Below are 16,455 nucleotides of genomic sequence, written 5' to 3'. Positions count from 1 at the left end.
ATATAAATTCTGAGTGCTGGCAGGCTTACAATCACTGGGGCTTTTATAAGCTTGCTTTTTCTAAGGGACTGAAACAATGTCCTTCTTCCCAACAGCTTTCAACCTTGTAGTTTCACTTCAACCCGGGTAGGCCATGGTATGGAAACCCCAGAGGTGATCTAAAGTCCTCTGGTTGTTTTTAAGGTAGCCAGGAGAGCAGAAGAGAGATCTGTTGATGGCTCTATCAGGCATAGGTGAATCTGTACAGAAAGTGTTATCTTCGTAGCCCAAGCCACAAGAAATTATTTTATCAAAGGTTTTGGTTGAGTACAGGATGTCCAGATGTTGGGTTCCCCGCAGGGGTGGAGTGTGTTGGGGTGGCTGTAGCCAGCAATGTTCTCTTTGCCTGGTCAGTAGCTCAGCCCATCCCTCGTAAAGTCCTGCCAATGCAGAAAATAAACAAGACCAAGTTTTCTGTGCCTTCTCACACTTCTAGCAAGAGTTAGAAGTAGCAACAGAAAGAAAGTATTTGGGGGGGATGGGGGTGGGGGGGAGGGAGGGCAGGGTTCATGGGCCCATCCATTTCAGTATTCCTACCTATGGCCAGAGCCTCATTCTCTAATTTTCGTTGCTCTGGCTGCTTTGTTTTTCCTTCATTGCAATCAAGATAATGCAGTACAATAGTGCACTAAGAATTCCAGCTATTCAATTACCTTTCAGAAGTTGACTTAATTGGCTCTTTAAGTGATAGCTCTCTATTGTGTGCAATCAGCACCACTCAAGGAGGGAGCAGGAAGAGGAGAAGGCTTTTGTTTCTAATCAATAAACAGAGGTCTTTGAAATAATGCTGCTTGCAATTTGTATCACTGGTTAAATTACACTGAAGATGATCATCTGCACCTTCCTGGAGGAGCACAGCTCTAGCAGAGTAATAAAGCTTTACTATCCACAAACGTGGACTGTTTTACTCTGTGTTTCAAGTTAATCCAGTATTCTCCCCTTGAATTTTTTTTCCCCCCAAAGTACTAAAGAAAACCAAAGCCAAACTGCTGCAGAACCTGGCACAGATGGTTTGGGAAAGTCTAATATGTAATGACTAATCATTTGGTTTGTACCTCATAAAGTATGCAAATAAATGTGATACCTGATGATAAATAATTCAAAGTCGAGATGCAAGGCAAGGGGAGATTATAGAAGGAATAAATATGTGTAAACCAACTTTAAGAAAAATAAGCAATCTCAAAAGCTTAAGCTCTTCTTCCAAGCTACGCTCCATAGAAGCAGCTGCTTCTTGGTGCAGGTTTGCTTCCAGTGCTTGAATCCAGGGGACTTTAGGCCAGCAGGATTTCCAGTTTGTAGTCAGTTTGGCCAAAAACTACAAATCTCAGGAGCTGTCCCCCTTGCATAGCTCTGTTGCACTTCAGGCCATCACTGAGCCTGGTTTATGCAGCAGGAAAGCTTTGCCAAATGCATCAGATTTCTTTTAGATATATATTTTTTGGTTTATTTTTTACTAGTTATTGAGTTAAAAGTGATCATCTGCTTCATAGTTTCATTAAAGCTAAAAATAGTAGTCATAATAAACTATTTAGTCCTCATTAAAAGTATTTTGAATCCAGAAAGGTCTTCTTGAGATTGCAAGAGGCACAAGACTGGAAGTCATGCTCAGACCCCTGGTGCTACTACTGCCTGGGGCAATTCCAGCTCCCGTCCCCTAATCCATCCCCTCCCAAGGGGGTAGGTGAGAACTGCAGATGCAGACCTGTATGGAACCACAGGTTTTAATGATTAAGCATCCCTCACACTCCTGGGTAGGGTGTGTGTCTCTCTGCACTCCATTTTCAACACCTTCTCTAGGGAATTTCATTTGCTTTGTGGGAGCAGCCATGGGATGTTCTTTGCAGGGATTGGCTCGCTCTGACCAAGCTGGGATTTAATTCATTAAAGATGCTTCTTCCTTTGCTCCCTGCCCCATCCTGGTAAGAGATGGATAATCACCCTTCAGTGCAATGTTCTTGCAGCGGGAGGGAAGATGGTGTTGATGCAGATTTATAATCCTGCGCTGAAGAACAGCTTTAAGATCATTTCACATGTCAGCTTTGTAGGAGTTTTCACTAAACTGTGGAGGTAGCTTGATTTTGCCCTTTTATCAGCCAGATATAGCAATGCTACAATGTCCTGCTCCAGCTCAGCATTTGGCAGCGTTCCTGAAATTGCCAGCAGCCTCCTCCTGGCAGCCGCTGGCCAGTGTCAGGCGCCTTCATGCCCAGACACCCCGACAAGGCCGTGTTTGTTCACTGAGGGTTGGTACGGTCCTGCCTCGGTGGAGGAGTGGAGCTGAATGGTCATTTTGTGATGACAGTAATTACAGCATCCGTGCAGTTCCACCATCCAAGTGTTTTACTGATGATCCCAAGTGCCGGGTTGGTTCCATACTGACTTTGCAGAGCACCGTGGCGCTGGGGGAGTGTGTGGCCTCTGTTTACCAGATGCAGTTGGTTTGCTCGTAGTTTTGTCTGTGTTGAGTTAAGCAATATAGGGGAAGGAGGGAAAAGAAACAACTTTTTTGTTGCAAATTTACTCTGTGGCTTCTTCGGCTCCTGGGAGGGGCTGTTATGATAAAGTCTGATATATTTTCACATCTGCCTACAAAAATGTAGGATTTATCTTTCAAATGAAATTTGCTCTGCTGCGCTGCCAGCAGGGTTTTTTTGAGTAGCTATTTTTGTGAAATATAACCCGAGAATTTGTATTGGCTTAACACTTAAAATGTAGCCAGGGGAAGATGGAATATTCATCTTTATTGTATTTGTTTCTCCTGTAATGAGACGTTACTGTCTGTCGTAAAGGAAGTGGTTCTCCAGCCCAGGGAGCATGCCCAGTGATTTTCTGCTTGCTCCATTAGCTCGTGTGCAGACCTCCTGATTTTTTATGTGCATGTGCTTTTCTACTTGTTTAATCCTGCCAACTGCTCTTCTGGTTGGAAATCCATTTCTATAATGCTGGGTATTACACAAATTTGTTGAAGCTCTTAATGCCGATAACGGGGAAGGGGGGTGAGGCTGCTTTGCCCAGTCAGCCTCAGCCAACTTTCGCCTTCCCATCAGTCACACAGAGCTTTGGCTGCAGCTCACTGAGGGCACAAAATGCACGCAGTAAAGAAAAATAAAGTTTAAGGAACAGCTAGAGTGCTGTAAATGTCACTTGCATTTTGATTTACAAAGTCCAAGCACAGCACAAATTGGATGGCTCGCTGTGCCCTGTGGAAATCTCTTTGTCTGCCTTTTTTTGCAATATTTCCATAACTAGTAATCATGGTATTGTAGCAGAGAGCCCTTCTATAAAGAGCTTTTTGGTCACTGCTGCTGTTTACTATGACTCTGTACAGCGTGTTAATTGCAGCCCCTCACTGACAGGAATATTCATCAGGAATTGCAGTGTAGATGCCAGCAGTGATGCTCTGGATTTTGGGGTTCTTGTGTGCATGATGCTTTGGGGACCAGAGGAGCAGTGAGAGGCATCTTCCCTCTCTTCGTGTGATTTGCAGTGTTTGTGGAGCTGTTTCCAGCAGGACTGAGCACATCCCTGTCTTGTTGTACTGTTCTGGTTGTTTTAATCTGTTGAATTCATCTGTGGCACTTTGCCTGGTGGAGAGTGGTGGGAGTGTTGTCAGCAGTGGCAGAGAAGGATGCCAGGCTGCTTTTTTTTATTATTATTTGTAGTAAAGCCATACAAAGTCCATCCAGGGCCTCATGACAATGGTTTGAGTAGCTGTCAAGCATGCATGTACCTTTTGTTTAAGCAATGGACCAGGCGACCTGCTCAAAGTTTAATGTGAGTTATATACTTGTGTTAACTTCTGACTTAACTCTCCAGTTCTGTTAAAAATAAAAGGAATAAAATCATTCTGGCACACTTTGATAGCTACAGCATTTGGAAGCTCTTCAGCTTCTCTCTCTCCTCTTTCCTGATTTCTTCCCAAGAATAGTCGCAACACTTTCTTTTTTAGGATTTTGCCCTAATAATTACATCTACGAAGATGTGCTGGGATGGGTTATCCTGCAAGCAGGATTATGCCCTTAAATGGAAAATAAGCCCCCACAACAGCCAAAGTTTGGGCAAAAAAATATTATTGTGGGAAAACAAGGTTGCTAAATGTGGTATTCCATGTTATGGAGCTGCACAGTCAGGAAATGCTTGTTAGTGCAGAGAGGAAATGCTCATGTCTTCTAAATGCTCCTTGCATTCTTTTTTAATTTTGTTATAGTAGGAAAACATGGCTCTAGTAAAAGACCAACTACTACCTCCTCTGTAAAAGGGACAGGAAGTGTGAGAAAACATTAGAGACAGAGGGAGAGGCCAGTCTTGCTTTAATGAACTTTTTATTTGCTGGATTCTGCTCCTCCCTTTCCCCGCAAGCCAGTGGGGATGCAGCTCCTCTCCAGGCTGCCCGTCCGGTTCCCTGGCCCTGCTGCCTCTTGGCCAAAGATTTGGGCTAAATAATCCAATTAAGATTTGCAGCTTATATAACTCTCTTGGCTTGAGGCAGCAGCCGGACTGACGGGGATAGAAGCACATCTGGAAATCGTGTACTAAACATGCTGCCGCGGCCGGAGCCAAAACGGTTTGGACAAATTTGCTCATACGCACAAGATGTCCTTTGAACAGCAAGATGAGTGTGCACGGCCTCCTTGCTGAAGAAGTTGAAGTTAAAAAATGCTCCTATCCATGAATTGTTTCCCTGGCTGGGAAGTTTAACTGGCTTTTTTCCTCCCCCTTCTCCTTTGGAAGATCATCCAGCTCTTCCTTTCCAGCTCCAGAGAATCAGCCAGGCCCTGTAGTACACTGATCATAAATAACACATATGGGTTTTTTTATTTCAAAGGTGGGAAGGACCTCCAGCATTATTTAGTCTGACTTCTTATCTGCTACCCATCACAAGAGTTGCTTTTTATTTAATCTGAACTACAGCTTGTTGTATAACTGGAACACAGCTCTGAAGACACAAGTATTTTTTCTGAGAATTCATTATAACCCTGGTAATTTATCCTAATGGTTAATGACACTATTAAAACATGAGCATTTTACGTTGGCTCGAGGGTTGGGGAGAAAATAGAATTCAGCCGTTCTGTATTTCAAGTAGTGTGCCCAACACAGGCTTAGAAAAAAAACAGTGCACGTTTTGGCGCTCTTGGATGTCTCTTCTTTTGTTGGCATCCATTACCCTCAGTAGGGAAGTTATGGGCATTAGCAGCAGAACACATTTCCCTTCATGTGCAGTGATACGTGCTTATAGCTTCATTTTATAGTCTGCTGTCTAATGTTAAAGAATTGATTTGTCAGGTGTTCAAGGCTGGTTTAGCACTCATGTCCTGCCCATTCCTGGGTGCTTGGATGGCTGCTTGTCCAACAGCTTCTAAATCTGTGCTGGGGAAGGGTTGTAGAAACATCACCTCGCTGAAATCTGATGCCAAACACAGACAGACAGACAGACAGACAGACACACACACACACACACACACACACACGGCATTCCTGGGCTTGACCTCAGGAAAGCATGCCCAGGGAATTGGCTGCAGTGTGTGCACTGGCCAGGCTGCCAATGAGTGGTGCCAGAGCTGCAGAGGTGCTGGAGGTGGTTTGGCAGAGGGTGTGTTTTGGTCCCAAGAGGGGACATTGCTGAGGCACAGCAGTGCCAAAGCAGCACTCTGTGGCATCCTGACCCCACTGTGGCTTTTAAAGTGGTTTAGCCACTTCTGGGTGGTGCACAAGGATGTGTATCTTGGCAAAACCCTCCATGCCAGGGAGGTGGTGCAGAGCACTGGGTAGCTCTGCTGGGGCTGCTCCAGTCTGCAGCAATGCAGGGCTAATATGATATTTCTTCCAGCGTATGGATTTATAGGGCTGTCAGAATGCCCCTGCTCTCACCAGGCTTTGGACATGGCCATGGGAGCCTTGTAGGAGTATCTTTGTAGTCATAAATACCCACATGCTAAGTAATGATCTTATAGTTTACACATTTGGGGGTTTTCCATGGTCATAAAACTAAATAATGAGTTCCCCAAAAGAGGCTGTATGTCTTGAACCACTCCTCCCAGCCCATGCCAGTACTGGAGCTCCCCCATATCCACTGCTCGCTCAGACATGGGTTTGCTGCCAGTGATAACCCAGCCATGCTGCCACTTCTTCCACATTGCTGCTGTGTCTGACTGACTGCCTGCGCTTGATGTTTTATTCCTAAAGAAGAGAGAAATTGGATTAAATTTTTCTCAGCCATGCACAGCAGTGATCCTGGGTAACAAAGATGATCCGTGTGCAGGAAGCTTTGGGAAGCTGGGCGTGAGGGTAGGTTATTAACTGGGGACTCACTCAGGGTGATTTGCTTTATGGATATCTCAGAGAGGCATTCCAAAGGACTCCAAGAGGTGTTGAGCAGCCTCCATGGGCCTTGAGAGACCGTTTCAGGTGCATCAGGGGTACCTAAAGCACCTCAGTACATAAATTACCTCCCTGGACACTGAAGTCCAATAAACCTCTTTGTAGAGAGGGAACAAGGGCTCAAATTTTGCTCTACAGAGTCATGCTGCAAGTTTAAAGGGCAGTTTCCTGGTGGGTGAGTCACACTGTTTTCCCTGTGCCATGCTGAGCCTTGCTCCCCTGTTGTGGGATTTTTCCTGAGTTTTGACCTCCTGGCATCCCTGGGACAGGCCCTGCAGTCCCTCACACCCACTGGTGTAGTTTGCTGTGATTTCTGCAGTTTAACTCCTTCAGTACCAGCTATGGCTTTGCTCAGCTGTGCTTGGGGTTTTTGTTGTGCAAAAGCCCTCTCCCTCCTGTGCCTTTGCTGAGCAGCCATAGCCTCTCCGGAGCTCTGTGCCCTCTCTTGTCTTTGCCTCACACCTCCTTGAGTTGACAGCCTGATCCAATGTCATCCTTCACATGCTCCTGTGAGGACGTATGGCTGCACTGGTGCTTTCTGGGCTGCGTGAGATGCAACTGTTCAATCATGGAAAACTCTCCCTGTGGGCTCTGACGCTGTTTGCTGGGCACAGCTTCTGGCAGCCCATCTTGCATTCTCCTTGCAGCACCTATGTCAAATTTCTGTAACAAAGCTTCCCTCGGGGTGGAAGGTCTGAAAAACTGATCCACAGCAGCTCACATAGCAATTAGGTTACCTTATATGTGGCACCGGTAAAGGTAACGGTGTGTGAAATACTGAAAACCCAAATCCATTTCAATAGACGTGTTCAGAGGGAATGTGAGGTGTGAACAGCGTGTCTTTGCTCACAGGGAGCGTGAAGTGTCTTCTGCCAGGACTCAGCAGCACTTTAAGAAGTCTAAGAAGAGTTGTGAAATTAAGCATAAATGCCATGGTCCTGTGGTTCAGGCCCCGAGAATCACACCTATTTTGGGAGGTGGTAAGCAGCAGGCTGTAAGGCTCAGTGCACTGCCTTTGAGCCTTTAGGTAAACCTGACATTGCAAGAAAGCAAAACCTGCAGGGATGTGGTTTAACAGCCATTTAAACTGTTCTCTTTTTGGGCTGTTGTCCAAAAGGGCATCCTGGTTCCCATGTGCTTCCTTTGCATCACTGGCTCGGTCAACAGAATGATCTAACCCAAAATTAAGCCTGCAGCAAGGATGCTAAATTCTCCAGCTGGATCAGGCCATGGGACCATGGGGCTGTCTGGGTGTTGGTGCCCTCTGAGGAGATGCAGGGAGCACGCTGCCTGTTTTGGCACTCCTGGCTCTCTGAAAGCCACTTGTGACACCTTTCCTGGAGCTCGGCATGGGGGAGTGGGAGATGCCAGTAACATTTCAGAGCAGCATCTTGTTGAGAGGCTTTCAGGCATCATTTAATAAGCAACCAGAGGTCTTACCAGTAGGACACCCGTGTAGTCAGCATCCTCCTTCCCTCCAGCTGTTTATTTTCTACCCTTGAAATGTCCTGCAACCCCCACCTTGTGCTGTGCCATCACCAGCATCTGTGTTGCCTCTCAGCAGAGCTGATCTGCTGGAGTAATGCTGCTGCTGCTGCTGCTGGCATGGGGCGGGCAGGCAGCTCTGCAGCTGGGCTGTTGGGGTGGAACCAAAGCCTCCTGGTTCTAGGTTAGTCCCTGCATTTTGGAATAGAGAAAAGTTAATTTACTGCAGGTTACTGTTGCTGGCAAGTTGGGAATTCTGTCTTTGTACTTCCAGTCATGTGTTTTTTGCAAGGGGAAGAAATAAGTGCGGGTTTTATGCATTCTAAAGCAGCTGGTCTGGCTTAGTGAGAGAGGGTGCCGACATTATTTGATAACCCTTTCTCATGTTTTCTTGGCTGGTGAATGACAGAAAGGAGGAGTGGGTCTTCCTACTCTTCTAGCGGTATGTTTTTCTTCCCAGGAATTATCCTAGCATATAAAATGAAACAAGAGCCCCCAGATAGCATCGACAACTCTAGTTGGCCTAAGTGTGCTATTTTATGGCAATATCTTGTTTTTCCTGTGGGGAAAAGAAATGTACCCCATTAAGTGCTCGTGTTACAAGCCTGCACCCCAGGGGATAAATATTTCAAATATTAATGCTGAGTAATTTTTAAAAGGTTCTGCCTGCATTTTATTTTAAGCATTCTGCAAATTATTTAAGACTACTAAAACAAAATGCTATTTAGATCAACTCATCCAGTGATCAGTATGTGGTGATTTTAAAATCTTCTCTACCCAAGAGCATGATCATGCTTCTGATGAGGCATTTGGTACAATAGGGAAATTGGAATCTGGTAGTGGCTGTGGATCTGCAGGTAGACAAGATGTACAATTTGCATAAACAGTGGAGCGAGGGGAGCACTCTCAATATCCTTTCACTCCAATACAGTCACGTGTGTTGCAAATGAGCTACTCTTTTGGAAAAAGAAGTCAAACCTGACTTGCATTGAAGTTCTCAGCTATTAACATCAGCGGGGCCAGGGACTCCAGCCAGAACTTCTGTGATTTCCTTGATATCCCTCTTAGTACATCACTCTAACTTTTCCATATGTGTTCTCTGATTTATAACACAGCAATACTTTATTTCACTGTTGTAAAATTCTTTCATACACTCAACCCTGCCAAAAGCTTCATATGTTATTGATTAAACACATTCCCACTGTTCCAGGATCTCAGCTGCTCTGAGTCTGGTGGTAACTTTAGTGGAATGATGAGTGCAATGGTCGATTGTACAAGGAGGTGGGGAAATACAAGGCACCAGCACTTACTGCTGCTAATCAATAAACTCACCTTCAATTTGCAAAGTGGAGCTGCTTTTTCTGCCCGCCAGTGCAACATCTCTCCTGAGATGGGCTGAGCTTGTCCATCAGCTGCGAAGTGCTGGTGGCTCAGGGTCATTTGTGGGGGGGATAATGATGATGTTTGATTTTAGTAGTGTTGGGAGAAGGATTAACAAGAGTTTCATTTCGACTCCTTCACAGGCAATTACCGACAGCTGCTGCTAGAGAAAGGACGTGATGATTAACACAGTGACCTTTGCAAGGATTGACTTCCCTTCTTGGAGGGATTCCTTTTGGATGGACTTGCGAGCCATTAGCACTAAGCACAGAGCAGGATGCGTGGGGGCTTTGGGGTTTGGTGGAACAAGGTCTCTGTTTCACTATTAATTAGGTTATAATAGAAAGGGTTTTCCTGTTGGACTTCGAGGCATTTGCTCTGCTTCAGGGTTTTCTTCTTCTGTAAAGCTCCAGAGCTGGGCCTTGCCAGCACTCGTGGGGACTTGGTCCTGCACGCTCCAGTCATCACCTGTTCCTTTGGGATTGTTTTGGTTCATGAGATTTTACTCACTGGCTTCGCTGCTGCTTGTGAGAACAAAGTGAAAGGGAAAGAAATGCAGTCTGGAGGGTTTGGTGAGATCCAAGCAAATCTGATTTGGGCTTTGAGAGCCAAATCTGATTTGGGCTTTTCCTGCATGCAATGGTTCTCAATCCAGCGTGACAAGTGACAAGTGACATGGCCCATGGCATGGTCAGTACCCGGAGCTGAGCCTGGACCCCGGTGATGCGCAGACGAGGCTGCTGCAGATTCCTGCACATTCATCTTCAGAGCAGGAGAGCAACACCCTCTCCACTGCCAACCTGTTCCTGCTGCCCTTAGGTGCATCCAAGAGCATTTTGCATGCCCGTGCCATGTAAGGAAAGTGCATCAGGCAAATGCATCTCTTTTTAAACCATGCAGAGGTTTGCTTGGTAGGATTGACCACATGTACCAGCTCAAATCCTTTTCTGTTCCCCTTTTCCCCGCTTCCTTTCTACCCCTTGCCCAGGTTTGCCTGTGTAATGTCCTCACTTAAAAATCCTGTCGAGCTGCAATTATTTCGAGGTTTAATGACCCGTGATTTCTGTAATGCTTTATTTTGTTCACTTTCAGCCCATTTTTATTCCCCAGTCAAATAAAGGGTATTAAAAAACCCACCAAGTACAAAGCCTTCTCTTTCCATTTGAGAGAAAAATGCTTCGAAAGCTGTATTCGTGCTACACAGGTAAATAATTAGATTGCTAATGAATTAGCTTTGCTTTGAAGACAAAAGCTTCAGTGTTCCTAATTAGGTTGTGAGGAGAGACATAGAAATGCATGGTCTTTCTCCCAAGGAAAAGGGGAGAAAAAGGGGCTCCCAACCCAGCTGAGACCAGGGACCAGTGGCAGGATGCTGTTTTACCCCACCTTGGGCTCAGCACCTTCCAGCTCTTTGACATTGTTTAAATTCCTCAGCGAATTCATAGAAAAAATACACTTTATCTGTGCAACACATTTCCTTTTATCAGTTTCAAATTAATATTTGAATGCAATGGTTACTTACTGCTATGTAAGTAACCATTCTCCATTCTTCCAGGAGAATGGAAGCCTGTGGTATATTTTCATTATATCTCTCTATTTTATATGCTTTTCATCATAAGCCCTATTATCATGCCCTTCCTAAGATTAATTATCTCACATATATTTTCTTTCCTCACAGAGCAGGGGGTTTTTTCAGGCCTTTGATCATTCTTATCACCCTCTCAAAAGCCCCTTTTAAGTCTGTATTAATACTCTTTTTCAGATGATGTGAAAACTATTCTGGGATTAGGCAGCATCATTTTAATAATGTTATAATCTTCATACTATTATTCCCCATCCTGTTCACTAACCACACTAACATCTTGTTTGCCTCCCTCCCTACCCCCCCCTTTTCCCTGGATTGCTGCTGCCTGCAGATTGGGCTGCAGACACTGATGCTGCGGCCTCCTCCCTAGTTGATATTGTTAATTAAGAATGATGTGAAAAATACCTTGATTTCCCCCCCCAATTAAATTGCATCTATCAGTTTTGGTGTCGCTTTGCCATTTAGTTGACTTTTCTCTTGATGATTTGCTCCTTTTCTGGCTTTGACGAGCTTATCTCCATGTCCACTCCATATTTGACTACTTCACAAATTCATCTCCTTCCCCAGATCCTCACTAAATCTATTAGCTGGTGAGTTTAATACCAATCCTTATGGCTTCCTCTGGATAGTTAACCTTTTGCTATGATGAAAATTCACTGTTTAATCCCATCTTTTTTCTTTTTAGATCAATGGCAGCATTTGCCCTCTTCCCCTTTCCTCCTTAGCTGTTTTGCAGCAAAATGAATTGCCATCTTCTTCATCTTGTAAATCCCTTGAATGGGTTGATAAAACCCCAGGACAAATCAGAAGGACTGGTTCCTTTGTCAGAAGCTGATGGTGGTTTATACCTGCTGGGAATTTCCTCTCCTGCCAGTGCTTTTGTTTGGCAGGTGAAGCCCAGGGGATTTGCAGTGATCTTGGAGCCCTTTGTATCCTTCACTGTGATTCACCCACGGAGCTGCGCTGCAGAAAGAGATCCCAAACCTGCTCTGCAGGTACCCAAGAGCAGTCTGATGGCTTCTGCTGCCTCCTCTGCCCTGATCCAAGGCCTTTTAGGCAGAGGTGATGGACATTGCCGTATGCATTCCTAATCTCTGAGTTTCTACATCCTTGCTTTGGAGCCTGCCTCACTCCTGGGGAGCCTTTGGGTTTGGGCACAGGCACCCCTGTGACTTGCTCTCCTCCTTGGAATGGGGAATTGTAATGTTCACCATCTGTGTTGTGTTTCAGCATCCCCATAATGGGAAATCTACTCATCCCCATCTCTGAAAACTTACTACTTAGGACTTTGGAAGCAAAACAAAAAGCTGATTTTTTGAAATATCTGTGTGCGTGCTGTCTGAACTGAATCTCCAATGCAAACAGTAGCTCATACTTTGGAATAACAAGGTGCAGGGGATATGAATTTTCCTCTCTCCTTCTGATGATGTATGTGCTGAGACAACATTAAACTCCAGCGAGGAGATGCACAACAGAAATATGATCAACACCTACTGCTGCAAAAATAGTGACTTAAAGGTGCCCATATTCCCTGGGGAGGGACAGTCAGTGGAGAGATGCATTGCATTTCTCTCATTACACGGAGCTGCTGAAGGTTGAAATGCTGTTAAATATACCACAGGCTCTTATTAAATGGCCATATTAAAGAAAACAACATACACACACACCAGACTGGAGCTGGGGAAAGCGCTTGCTTTATTTGAGGATCATTTTTTCAGACAGGCTGAGTTTTAATAAGCCTCTTGCCCTGGCTGATGAGTTCTCTCAGCATGGCACTGGTGCCGTGGGATGCTCAAATCCAGCAGCCAACCCAGGGGCAGCACAGGAGCCTCCACTGACTGTGAGGGGATCTTTCCCACTGCCATAACCCACCTTGGCAATCAGTGCCTTTTACTGGGTGTGGAGGGTGGGTACTGGTTTTTCTAAGGTGCTGTAGCCTCTGGTGCTCCAGAACAGCTCTTGAGCACAAGCTCCAAGTTGGAGCATACTGGTGGGTGGCACTGAGGGGTGCATTGGGGTGGTGGGGCATCAAAATGCATTGTTCAGGATAGCACGTGCTGTAGGTTCTGACTGAGCTGAAATGAAGAGTAATTAAAGGGCAGAGGATGAACACAAGGAACTAAACCATAGCTGCTGGTTTTGACAGCTCTTTTGACCACCAGTGCCCATTATGCCCCATCCCTGGAAGTGTTCAAGGCCAGGTTGGATGGGCCTTGGAGCAACCTGTTCTAGTGGAAGATGTCCCTACCCATGGCAGGGGAGTGGAATGAGATGAACTTTAAAGTTCTTTCCAACCCAAACCATTCCGTGACTCTGGTGACTGGGCCTCTCCATCAGTGCCAGTGCCAGCACCACCTAACCCAGCCCAATTGCTTTGAGCTGGGAAGCCCAAATGCCACCCCTCTCCTTCCCCAGTCCCTGCCCTGCCTGAAACTCTCCACACCTGTAGCTATTTTCCCAATAACAATCAGCTTTCTAGTGGTACTAAAGATTCTTTCTTACTTTTTGCCTTGGTGGTAAGCCATAAATTAGAACATAATTTTTAAAACTTGGAAAACTTTCTTTAAAAACTTTTTTAGCTTTAAAAACCTTTTTTCTTTAAAAAATGGTGTAAAAACCTTCTAATAAAGAATCTTGGGGTGTATTTATAAGCAGCAGCTAGAAAATGTCTGCTTTGACTGAGTATCCAGGTGGTTTGGGACACAGTGGAGATGTAAATGTCGCATAATCTTTACTGAGTAGAGCATCCGTGTTTGCTGTGTGGTGATGGCACTGCTGAAACACTCACACTTTCTATGCAGATGAATCAGCCCCCAACAGGGTAATTGCAACTGCTGGAGCCTTTTGGGAGGCCCACCCTGCCAGATACCACCCACTCCCCAAACTCTACCCTTGACAGTGTTTGAATTGTTGCTCAGTGTGTCTTGGTGCTCAGTTCCTCAATGCAAATCAGGTTCTCAGTGGCTGCATATATCCCACGCTGCCAAAATATTTATGATTTTAAAAGATGAGTCTGAAACTGGGAGCAGTGACCTGCTGGCTCACAGAAGGGAAGGTGATGTGTCTCTCAGCTTTCTCATCTCACAGGAGCACCATTCATGGGTTTTTTTAGATTTGAAGGAAAAGACCCGCTCAGTCTTCATCCTGCCTTTGGTGGGGGGGTGGGGAGGGGCTCATATTTGGGCATTCTGGATGCTAAACTATCCTGTCTTTTTCTTCTGCTACTTAAGGGTCTATTTGCAGTGGGTTTTGGGGGGATGATTTGGGGATTTGGTTATGGTAAGTCTCTAGAGCTGGTTTCTACCTTATAAAACCAAATAAGCAAAGTGCTACATTTTGCTTTTAACAATATAAAAAGGTTATTGTGAAGTTGCTGCAATCCCTGTGTGCAAAGTGCCTCATACCTGTGTGCTGCACCAGCCATCAGATTTCCATGTAAAGCAGGACTGTTCCTTTTTTGCATCCCAGGAGCTGAATTTAATTCACGGATACAGCACAGTAACTCCTTCTATCCATTTTAATGGTCCAGTGAAATTCTGTTAGCAAGAGACCTAATGAATGTTGCGATTCAATCAGGGCAATCTAGAGTGTAATACGTGGAGCGATGCCAGCATTATATAAATCATTAAACATCAAAATGTAAGAAAAAAATAAAATTCCCTAATCATCATCTAACTCCAGGAGCTGCTGGGAATGGCTGGGGCTGGAGGCAGCTGGGGCCAGCACAGGTACCTGGCTGGGATGGGGACAGTGGCTCACCAGCCTGGTTCCTGTTCTTCCCCGTTAGCATTTTTTGGATAACACATATGCTCCAGCATGAAGAGGTGGTTGTTCCTGTGCTCTGCAGTCCCCCCAGGCCCTTGCAAGTGCTAGAGGGGGAAGCATTTATTTCTTAAAGAGGTCCTTTAAATATGCCTAAAATGCCTAAAATGAGGGAGAACAGTCATTACAGAGACATTTTCTGTAGGCAGATGAATTTTCTGCTCCAAGTTCATTTACGTTGTAAGGGAAGCACACTTCTTCTTGCTCTTTTGGTTTTGGGAGTTTGTGCAACAGCGGTCAAAAGGTGCAGTTACACTCTTGAAGCCAAGATTTTACAGAGATAAACAGTTTAGAGGTTTGAGGATTGTTTCTACTTTTTAAACCAAGTCTCTTGAAAGTCTTCCTAATGAGGAGCAAGTCCAGCTAGCAAAGACTGTGTGTTTGCTTTTGAAAAGATTGAATTGGAGGGAAATCTCTGGTGCTGGGCATGGGTCCACTCTTCTGGGAGAGGTTATCAGCAGAGAATAAAACCAAAAGTAATTGGAACTGAAATACGGATGTGTTTAAAACACACTGCAGACTCCCTGGGAGGTTGGAGTGTGATTGGAAAGACAAATGCAAAATACAGAATTATAAAATTCCTGACTATATATATATATATATATATGCATATGTGGATGACTGGGTGAGATTTCAGGGTGGGGGTTTTATTGGCACTGATCTGATTTTGTGTCTGTCTGCTGGTTTAGGATCAGATTATTTTGCTTTCACTCAAAAACTGAAAATGGATGTGGATGCAGTTGTCCCAGCCCTCACCTCTGCTAGCAAACATAGTTTGCACTTAAGAGTCACTTGAATAAGAATGAAGCCACAGAATTCTCCATAATGGAGAAATGCTTTTTATTAAGGGGATGCTGTCTTAGATGGATAAATCCTTTGGGAAGGCTGCAGGAGCTTAGCTCTGTGGGGCACCCACAGGCTCCTGAGGAGCAGCCCATGAGCCCCACCAGCTTGTGCCCATCCCTTGCACACTACTGCATCCCAACTGCTGGGGGGTCACAGAATGTTCTGGCTTGGAAGGCACCCACTAAGATCATCAAAGTCCAACTCCTGAAAGGGCCTGTTCAATCTGTCCCTGCCTTTTGCTTCCCTACTGGTTTGTGTTGTTGCTCAGCAAACCCAGCCCAGGGTTCTCAGCTGAAAACACAAAGCCTGGCAGCTGTGTCTGGGCACAGCTGTGTGGGGGGACATCGGTCAGTGAGTGATGCTCAGCCGGACACTTCCTATGGCCACTGTCCCTCAGCCTTGGGCTTCTCCCCCCTCCGGGGATCCCCTCTCAGAGCTGCTCCAGTGGGCATAGCATGGACAGATGGTGCCTAGCACTCAGCTGTGCCCAGTGCTGCTTCCCTGCCCTGCTGAGCACCAGCTTGTATGAGGATGCCTGATTCCCACTTGGAGCCTCACAGCCAGCCTGCTTCTAAAAACAGATTGTGAAAAACCATGGAGTGCAAGTATGGGCCCTGGCAAGGTGAGAAATGGGTTCTTTGCACATGTGTGCTGCAAGTTTGAGAGGTTTTTGGTCTCCCAGGTCAGTCCTGCAGCCTGTCACCTAATGCTGACTTTCTTTCTTTCTTAAACCAGTATATTTTAAGCCCAAAGCAATGTGTTATCTCTCAAGAAAAAAATAAGCTTAATCTTTTTTTTTTTTTCGATATAGCTAGGAGTTTTTGTCCTGCAGTGCTTGAGTCTGGGGATATTTTAAGAGCTCTGTTATCTTGTGCTGGGAGGGAGTACAATAAATATGTAGATAGGGAGTGCTGCTGCTT

General features: G+C 45.3%; 1 protein-coding gene across 3 annotated transcripts in view; it reads left to right on the top strand.

Moving 5' to 3' along the window:
- LOC121657768 (alpha-1,3-mannosyl-glycoprotein 4-beta-N-acetylglucosaminyltransferase B) overlaps positions 1-16,455 on the top strand; it is a 51,290-nt gene that overhangs the window by 16,455 nt on the left and 18,380 nt on the right. The window contains exon 1 of one of the 3 annotated variants that reach the window (XM_042013842.1): positions 16,115-16,157. The exons of the other annotated variants lie outside the window; for them this stretch is intronic. Coding sequence (XP_041869776.1) covers positions 16,130-16,157 — 28 coding nt within the window. The 5' untranslated portion in view covers positions 16,115-16,129. Of the gene's footprint in view, positions 1-16,114; positions 16,158-16,455 lie in introns of those variants that run through there. 3 annotated transcript variants of the gene reach the window in all.

The sequence above is a fragment of the Corvus kubaryi genome, unplaced genomic scaffold, assembly GCF_017639235.1.
Source record: "Corvus kubaryi isolate FWS band 111438036 unplaced genomic scaffold, C.kubaryi_AGA036_p1.0 split1-37374, whole genome shotgun sequence".
NCBI classification, from domain to species: Eukaryota; Metazoa; Chordata; class Aves; order Passeriformes; family Corvidae; genus Corvus; species Corvus kubaryi.
This window is presented reverse-complemented; position numbering and strand designations above follow the sequence as displayed.